Source organism: Phoenix dactylifera, chromosome 15 (genome assembly GCF_009389715.1).
Source record: "Phoenix dactylifera cultivar Barhee BC4 chromosome 15, palm_55x_up_171113_PBpolish2nd_filt_p, whole genome shotgun sequence".
Lineage (NCBI taxonomy): Eukaryota > Viridiplantae > Streptophyta > Magnoliopsida > Arecales > Arecaceae > Phoenix > Phoenix dactylifera.
The window spans coordinates 3,868,645-3,878,699 of record NC_052406.1 but is presented as its reverse complement, the minus strand read 5'-3'; the positions used below and the strand labels follow the sequence as shown (position 1 = coordinate 3,878,699).

The 10,055-nt window shown below is 37.0% G+C and overlaps 1 protein-coding gene across 1 annotated transcript; it reads right to left on the bottom strand.

Moving 5' to 3' along the window:
- Nucleotides 1-861: 861 nt before the first annotated feature.
- On the bottom strand, nt 862-6,874 carry LOC103704303 (transcription factor bHLH18-like). The gene is made up of 4 exons (XM_026803478.2): nt 6,730-6,874; nt 5,348-5,854; nt 1,283-1,702; nt 862-936 (listed from the first exon to the last, which is right to left on the bottom strand). The coding sequence occupies exons 2-4, from the start codon at nt 5,822-5,824 to the stop codon at nt 862-864; spliced, it is 972 nt and encodes a 323-aa protein (XP_026659279.2). The 5' UTR covers nt 5,825-5,854; nt 6,730-6,874.
- Nucleotides 6,875-10,055: the final 3,181 nt, after the last annotated feature.

Below are 10,055 nucleotides of genomic sequence, written 5' to 3'. Positions count from 1 at the left end.
ATAATTTGAGTCAACCATGGCGATTCAGTGTAAAATAGTATGCTAGCTAGAAATATTTTGTGCCAAGATTGACTGAAAATATTGTTCTAAATCAGTGATTTCAATAACCATTTTTATGTTTAACCCCTCATCCATGTATCTGATTTGCATAATTGTATGTTAAATAAGTCTAACTCTATAAAAGGGCTGCCAATCAACATTAGCTCAACTGGTTGGCATCTTTCTTCATTTCAAAGATATCCATGGATTGAGGCTCATCCCAAGGGTCTAGCTTCTTTGCTTAGTAACCAAAAGATTCCGACTTCGAACGTTAGATAGAAAGCATGAAAATGTAGGAATCTCTCTCTTGAAGAAAATTATATACAAGGACCAGCATATAAATAAAATATTTTGTCTACATATCAAAGATAGCAAGGGCCTAGGTGTTAAATTACCCTTCTAAAAACGTCTAGAAAGGAGCTCGTGTTTTGTGCGCCCGCGTGGAGGCATGAGAGAATGTTTGGAAGTCAAAGAACATTAAAAAATAATAAAACATTAAAAAAAAAAACTTCGTTGACCACGGGAGAAACATGCATGATTGTTGGCGAAAGGACATGTGAAACGGATGTGAAACTTGGTTGACCACGTGAAAAACATGGATGATTGTCGGCAAAAGGACATGTGAAACCTTGCAAAGATACCAACACTTGCAGGACAAGTTCGAGCAGAAGAGGAGCTTTTGAAGAACTAAAAAAAAAGTTAACAAACCCAATATCTCTAGCTTTCTCAGAAAAAAACTTTAGCAAAAGCATTACAACACAACTAGAAACCACCTTCTAAGGAACACGCAACAACCTCTTTCGTACAACAGCTCTATGTTCTTCACAACCACTGGCTGAGAGCTGAGTTTAATTCCTTTACAAGATCTTTCTCGGTCATAGAGAATCCTTCTTCAATCTGTACAGCCAAAGAGAAAAAAAAGACCATAGATTAATAGCTTGCTTTTGTAACCATCCATGTTACATTCTACTTACTGTTCAATGTACTTTTCTTCCCATGAACTCTTCCAGTAAAATGGCACACATTCTTGATGGCCAAGGCCAAGCATTCATCATAATTTTGTTCCCTTTCTATAACAAAAACTCACAAAAGTTTATGAAATATATATATGTATGTAGTTCACCAAAGTGTATCATAGGCTAAGTGGAGCTTCTGCAAGTATAAAGTACAGACGCCGCTCTTTTAATGCATATATTTTTATTTTTTCTATTGGGACTATTTTTAAAAAAAATTGCAGTCAGACTTTTGTTCCATGCCAATTTATACTAATGATCCAATAATCCATGGTGTTTTGAGGACAACAGCCACTTGCCTGTGCCGTCACAGTGATGTTTAGAGAGGAGTCAATAAAGGGCACGACGCCCATGTTGATGACACCGAGGTGGAGCTTCTCAATTTCCGATAGCACCTTCACCAACACTCCTTTCTTCTTCTCGCAGTGGATGCTCATGAGAACAGCCTTTCCTTCCAAGCTAGCCTCGATCTTTTGGACAGCCTCGCCAGGTGAGCTCCCATTAGTATTGGAGATGTGAAGTGACTTCTTGACAAAGATGATAGGCTCAGCAGCACTCTTCTTGACAGCCTGCTCTTCTAAGGTTTTCGCCTTCTCTTCAAGCTGCTTAAGGTAGTCGACCGCATCTCCGAGAAGTGAAGCCTTATCGGTCTGCCGGAAGAATAAACTCAGGCATCAGTTAAAATTGGAATCCTGTTTAAACTTATGTTCTTATAAGCAATATCAATAAAAATCTTAATTTTCTTTACTTAAAAGAAAATCACATCAGTAAACACAATATCTATTTATGACCACCCAGGGTCTCACACAAAAATATTATCCATAAGATGTTATTTGGGTTCCTTGCTCTATATAAGTGCATAACATCTATCTAGCCGATGTATAATTAAATATATACTCGCATGGATCCTCATATACTTTTTCTATTTAAGCTTTTGCATCCTAAGGTAAAAGTTTAAATTTATTCAAATCCGACATAAGTACCATAAATCTGAATACAAATACCATGACGGCCCGTGGCTGACCTGAGTTATGAGTTTGGAGCAAGGCTGTTCAATTCTTTTGAGTTTAGATTGTAAAGATCAATGACAAAATACAACTATATATAGCCCTATAGGTTGCACCCTCTCTTGACTGGAAGTGATCTAGTGTTGGATCCTTCCAATGTGTTTCTTTAAGTATTTTACATGGGTGATTCTTTCATCATTTGTATGACTTGATTGGAGGTGCTCCCACTATTTTTCTAAAAGAAACGTAAGAAGTTTATATATGATTTTTATTGTAATTGCTTTTATACCTTTCTTTTTTAAAATCCTGCAGCAATTGAAATTTTAACCTTTTTATCAACCGCCTCTTGGATCCGTACACTGTGAAAATCAAATTTTCTTCGTTTGTGCATCTTACTCCTTTGTTTTTGTTGAGAAGGGCATCTTATATCTTTATAAACTCTAAGAGCATCACTATAAATTCAGTCATCTATTGCCACAGTACACCTGAAGGAAAAAAAAAGCATTTTTTTATTCAGATTCCACCATCTTATTGTTGTTTGATGAGATATAAGAGAATTAGTCTTTCTGCTATAAACATTAACTCAAACTCAATATTCTAGGCTGGATTCATAATTGAAGAATTTTATATCTTCTGCTTGTGTTTGTTAGGATCACTTCTTTATCCTGATTGTTTTACATGAATGGAATCTATAAGTAACCTTTTATTATATGTGCATCTACTATTCCAAGATTTTTTTTCCAAAGGAAAAGAATAGAAACTAATTTATGTACCAAGCATTATCTAATGTACTCCCGACTAATGAAAACTACTAATTTAGCTTATAAGTCTTTTAAGTCTCTTCCTCATGGTTAGTTGGCAAGATATGATTTTATTAAGAAAAGGACACCTCAATTTTAAAAAAGGCTGCCCTTATCTACCTATGTTATGTCCTTGGCTTAATTTATTCATTATATTCCGATGATAACTAATAGCCAAATCTATTGCTTTCATTATCTCCTCCAAATGTACTTTTTCATCTGTACTTACCACTCAAAGAGGGAATGTCTCCACCTGTTCTGATAAAACCTCAGTAATTATATTAACATATAGAAGATAAATTACAGTTTATATAACACATCAAACAAGTGAAGACTGGCTTAATAGGAATAAGATCATTGCCCTTTCATGTCATGTTGGGCATGTTTTGATTCTAGTTACCAGAGAGGTAAGTTCACTTTGTATCTTTAAGCGCAAATTTAAGAAATGATGAAACAAATTTGTTAATATCAGAACCAAGCCAATTGTCTTGATTTCTGGGTAGCAGCGCAAGAGTTCCTTTGGTCCACAGACTTCCTGAACCTTGGCATAGAGATGTCCGTTTCATGATCATCCTTGTTTTGATGATATCAGTTTGTAAGAGTCAAATATTATGCGAATTTGAATATATTATATGGATTCCAAACAATGTGGCATTAAATCACCTCATAAGATGCTAGTAAGGCATTGCATAAATGGCATGTCAGCATGCTAGTCATTTGCAAATCTATTATGAGAAAAGTTTTTAAGATTATCATATAGGTGATAAGAAATTATTTGAAATATTAACTTGAATCATCATATCAGTGGTTTGGAATTATTTGACTTCATTACAATTTTCAGTCTGTAAAATGAAGTAAATAGGATGCGACTCAACTTGAGAAACAACAATTTTGCAGCGAAGAGCTTTTTGTCGAAAAATAATGGAGAAGGGTTGGGGGTTGGGAGGTCCATGATAAAAAGTAAACCAGTTAAGTTCATCATATGAGAACCAAAGAACCGGGTTCAATCTTTGCAAGTTCAGCATCAGCTGTTAGAAGATTCCTCCCCCATTGTAACTTGGAGAAAGCATACTGAGAGGCTCTTACACGACCGCTTAGCAAGAATTACTTACCTGAACTTAAAATATTCTGCCACCGAAATACAATGGCTACACTGGGTTCCAAATTAGAGATAATACGTTATTGTTATTACCAAGTTAAACTTACATGGGAAGCATTGGTATATATGGTCCTGATGGGAGAAATATTGGACACCTCAACCTCGGACAAGACCGACCTCGACAACTTCGGTACAAATCGAAGCAGACAACTTCGGCTCCAACTGAAGAGCCAACCGACTAAAGTGAGCGACTTCACCTCTAACCAAAGAGCCCATTGACACGTGTCGGTAAAAACTGTCGATCCTGATAATCGGCCATCGTGACAATGACTGGCCGTTGCAACAGCTTTGCATTCGACGCGCGGTCATTGCCTATATCGCCCATGCTGAGGCCGTACTACTAGCCACCACCTGACCACTTGTGCATGCCGACCTAGATAATGATAAATCCGGCTCTCCTATATAAAGGAGTAGTCCGAAAGATCTCAAGTACGTACTGACACGCACTACGCGATATCAGAACCATATTCTACTGAAATTTTCTTTTTTCCATGTTGTTGTCTCTCTCTATTCTGACTTAAGCATTGGAGGATCCTTCACTGGAAACTCTCCAGTAAGTGGACTTTCTGCAGGATATATCCGGAGGAGACCAATGTCCGATGCCTCAACCAGCCTGCTCAGCTCGTCTCCAGCCGATCTTAGGGTCATTCGAGCTGCGCTCTGACTTCGTTCGAATCCAGTGGCAGCATGTCCATTTAATGTATTAGAGAATGATCCAAAAACTTAAGCTAATAGGATGAGGTAGATTTATTTATATATTTTATATTTTCTTACACTCCCCCTCGCATATAGACTGGACCTTTTTTTAATGGGTGAGCCCAACATGTAAAATTTTTTAATAATGGGATTAAAGAATGCAGAGACAGGGTTCGAACTCAGGACCTCTACTCTGGTACCATGTTGAGATCATCATTTGGCTCAAAAGCTTAAAATGAGGTAGATTTATTTATATATTTTATATTTTTTGATAGGTATATATGTTGATTTAATCTGCTCGTATGTTTTAATTTTTTTAATTTTTTATTTTCTCCATGAGTTTTGTCTGAATTTATTGTGAGAGCTCGAAAGAAGGATGCAAGAGCAAGGCTTCGTCCAATTTATATAACGAGAACAAACACTCAGCAGCAACTGATAATAAAACGAGGGAGAAAATGAAATGAAATAGTTATGGAAATCACTCGTTGAAAACACTAAAACGATGCTTTTGGATCACTTTCTATAGTTAAAAGTTAGCATAATTCAAAAGTTCATTTTAGCTGAGGGAAGGAACAACATACAAAAATGAGGCTCATTAGTTTTAACTTTTAACAGTAGACATAATTTAAGTACCTTTTTTAGGCCTGGGATGATAGCTGATAGTGCTATAAACTGCTGGCTGAGTTTCTCCCGTCGCTTCCTCTCTGCAATCACATGGTCTTGTGAAGTTGGTCTACTCACCATGCCGTTCCTCTCAGGTCTTTGGAAGTCCAGGGTCGTCTCATTCGATGTTGAATCATGAGAGTAGAAACTTTCAGTTCTTGGCCATGGTTGGAGGGGATCATGCGCTGACTCCACGTTGCCGAATGAGATAAAACTGGCGGACGATGCGTTCGGCACTGCTCCTGAGACTCCCTCAGCCTTGAAGGCATTAATGGGCCTTTCAGAGGCCTCCATGGATGAGCACTTGAAGGAGGCGTTGAATTCAGTTATCCCCGGCGAATCGAAGGCAGAAAAAGAGGAATGGTTCTCCAAGGAGAGAGGGTATTCAAAGTCCTCGCCAGGGGAACCTATTATCTCTTGCGCATCAAAGTGATCTAGAGAGCTCATTTCAGATAGGCAGATGAAGGTAGAGTCTTCCTGTCATTGTTATCCATAAAGGTGTTAGCTGGTGTCATGCCATAACAAGAAACACTACAAAACTGTTGGTCCTACATCCATAAGATCGTTCTTTAAAAAAAAAAAAAAGTTTATAAGATTGATGAAATCCCAAGAAGGGTATCGCTGCATCCTTACCGCTTCAGATGGCCATATATGGAACAGGCGATGGTTCCATTCTTGTGATGCTGCCTCTATGACAGACAAAGAGATCCTGGACCAGACCCATTGAGATCAGATATGCATGATGCGTTTAGATGATGTGAGAAGGAGCATAGACTCATGTTTCCAGGCTCCGAATAAAAGGAGACCAATGGAAAAACTTTTTTATGCAAATACAAAAGAAAGACATGTAGATTTCTGGACAACCAAGAAAAAGAAATAATCACGTAGCAAACTCTTCTATTTAGAATAGGACTTCAACATGCAAGGTAGCAGAAAACAAGATGAGCACCAGAAGGCTTTGACACTCCTTCAGATCTTGGGCAAAAGAATGAAAAGTTGGGCTTTGATGGCATGGCAACTAATCAAAACATCTTTCTTTCCGCAAAAAGAAGAAGAAAAGAATTCCATCATCATATGTTGAAAAAATTTAGGCCAGTATTAATATAAAACCTACCAGGATTCTATTTCTCGAATATAAGGAGGAGGAGGAGGAGAGGGAGGGGGAGGAGGGGTTCCTTCTTTTTGTAAGCACAAGGTCAGTCCTTTTAAGTACAAAAGCAGATGCATTCGAGATGAAACCCCGGGCACATAATAATCTTGATAATCCTAAGACTGCCAAGATCTTGGAGAACTGAAGGATATATAGGAAAAGCCATGGACTCCTCCACAAAAGGAGGAAGAGGAAAGCATACCTTCTTCAAACGAACATGCAAAAGCTTTTCTTCTTTCAAGTCATGGGAAACGTTCTCTTCTCCCTCCTCATATGGTTGGGGGCCTGTATACCCATGGGAACGCTCCTGCTCCCTTTCCCTATCGCTGTTCAGAAGAAGACTCTCCCCACGCCACCCCCTTCCTGCGAAGTCTTGGTCCTCCAACTTCAATCATATGCACCTTCTGCTTGTGAAATGCTGACCTCACATGAGCCTCGGAGGGACGAGGGTCGTATCTTTCACGCAAAAGAAGGATTCACCTTCCTTCGCGTGAATCCACCGTTGGATTGCAGGCGGCCTGCACAGATGAGGGAGTTCGGAGGGCTTTCAGAGCTCTGCATTGATCAATCCAACGGTCGACGTCGTCGAAGAAGATCAATCATTCTTCTTTCGTGAGAAAGATACAACCCCAACCCGTTTCGGAGTTAGGTAGGGTTTCCGTATCTATTTTCCCTTTCTTCTCTTGGTTTTTTTAATTAGGAAAATTGATATTTTTATTTTACTCATCTTTTACGTCGCTGCTTTGCTTGATCATCTTTCTTATTTTATGCAGTGTTGAAGGTGTTGTCTTGTTGTCCAATGCAGGGTTGCGATATATTTGTTGCTGCTAATTAAGCACCTGGCAAGATGCTAAATTAAGCTAGTCTACATGCACCTAGGCTAACAACATTACATCATTATTGTCTAATAACATTAAGATACGTAGACTTGTAATTAGATTGATGCCATGTGTCACTTTATAATTGGCAACCAACCAATGGGAGACTGATGGGTAGCAACCCTTTCTCCAATATATTTACTAGATAAAGACCCATGATTATGAAATTAGGGAGTCACATTTTCATAGTGTTTCTTCAAAAAAAAAATTGAAATTGAAATAATCCAAACGGAGAGAAGAAAGAAATTCTGCAACTCTCTCAACTCAAATATCTTTAAAAAAATAGAAAATAAAAAAATTAATAAAAGTAGGGCCTAGGTTTTGTTTTTGTTCATTAATAATAAAACTGAGTTACAAAGCTTTTATTTATACTAGTGAGGCTGCATTTTATATTTTGAGTTAAATTCTGCCTCTAGTTAAAAGAGATTATATTTTTTTTGAAATAGATATAATTAGTAAAAATAATTACGGAAAAGCTAAATTTAACAGAAAGTAGATCTTTACTTCTATATCAGCTTTGTCTTCAGATGCTTCTACTTCTTCTTGTTGAGAGATAAGCCCAATCAAAATTTTTCTTGTAAATTTTTTTTTATTTTAATTGGTCCATTTCAAGATCCAAACTATAGAATTTGGTCATGATTGTTTGATGCACCACATCCTTATCTCGTAGCACCATGTTATAAAACCCAAAAAGTTACTGATTGTAAAATAGAGTACTTCAATTGGATGTCTTACGGGTAGGTTAGGGCTTTTGAAAGTTTACCACATGATTTGACCTCCTAATGTACCAGATCTCACTTCCGAAATTTATTAAATCCACTCCATAATAGTTAGAGAGATTTACATCAAATATGATGATCCTCTAGTACCACAAGAGCTAATAATTCCTCTTTTTCATGAACAATAATGAGCACATTGTATTGATTAAGACCGACAGAGGTCTATAGTTTTCCAACTCAATGTGGATTGCTGCTACACCACCGAACCTAATTTGTCTTTATTATATTTTCAATCACACATGATGTTAAGGATAATTTGCATCCTTTATTTTGAGGAGTGTAGTAATAATGTGCTAACATTAGGGCTTAAACTTTGTTCTTCTCTCGAGAACAAGCCCTTAGCCGACGATATCTACATTTTATCAAAAAGATGCCAAGAGTATGGATGATGATATAAGAAATTTGGTTATAGCAAACTTCGTCATTAGTTTTTTCTTTAAGGTAGGAATATATCATTAGCGTCATCTAAAAGTCGCTATAGAAAATAAAGTAGATATGCAAGAAATGCGAAAGTGGTTCCCTATATATTGTGATTAGGGATAGGATTAAATTTCGGCTAGATGGCAATAATGATGATGACCATGTGTGTGTGTACAGGGGCATTCACCTTTTCAAAAATATCAAGTACCCTTGTGCATTATATGGCTAAGGGACTGAAGGTGTTAGCAATAATCACGATCTCAAAATGATAAACTCCATTCAATTAATAAATATAAGAGATTAGATTTAGTGAAACTTATACATACAATTTTTCTTTTATCTATAGTATATCATTAATTTCCATCTTTTGTTTATCTTAGAGCGGATGAGCTTTTATGCCCACAAACACCATAAACATGGTGATATCGGTGAAAAATCATTGTCAATTAGGTGCGCCACTAAATAGAAACAAAATATTTCTCTAAAACTATTCATCATATAGTTATACATCGTGGCACAAATAACCATTTATTTAATGTAAAAGTAAACCAAAACATAAATCATACTTTTTTGAGAGAAAGAAGAAAAATATAAAAATACTTCATCATGGATTTCAAAGCTCCATCCAAATTCGCATTAAATGTTAACAATGGTTCAACATGATTAACAACTAGCCTTGGGGACCACCCTAATTAAGTGTCATCCCTTCTTGCTTTTCACATGTCATATTTCAAGTATTATAACAAAGCCTGGTCATTGATGTGAGGTCCAATAAGTTGGAAGACCAGGTCTAAAATGCATAAAAACACAACAAAGCTGACGCTGACTCAGCCCCATAAACAACCAATCATCTAATTTGAGAATAAAAAAAGACACCATGAGGCCGTTTCTTTAATTGATGGGGCTCTTAAGACTTGAAGGCTGTGGTCTACCCTTGAACTTAAAGGTTGTGGTCTACCCTTGTTTTCCCACTTGGTCTATGATACAAGATATGTACGAATCATCTGCTTAATTAAAAGAAACAATTAAAGTTTATTTTATTCTGAGACGATTAGTAAAGTAAGGCATGTGGGAATAGCCTTCTCCATGAGCAAAACGATTGAGAGGGCCTTCATAGAAGAGCCCTTTATTCCAGCTCTCTTACTCTCAAAATAGAACAAGAGGACCACTGGTGTGCTAAAATAAAAGCTCTCCGGGGAGAAAAATTATTGTGACTAGCTTTGATGGAAGGAGAGTGATGTTGTAATCTGGAAGGAAAGAACACTATTAAATTGAGTATGTACACCAAATCATAAGCCCAAGTTAATCCACCACCCTAATGACACCAGAGATCGCATTGTAATAACAACAGAAGTTGGCGCAGAAAATTATGTAGAATATCAAGAGATTCGACATTGATTTCTCTTGGATTTTATACGAGAAAAGAATGCCAATTACAACTAAGCATATCA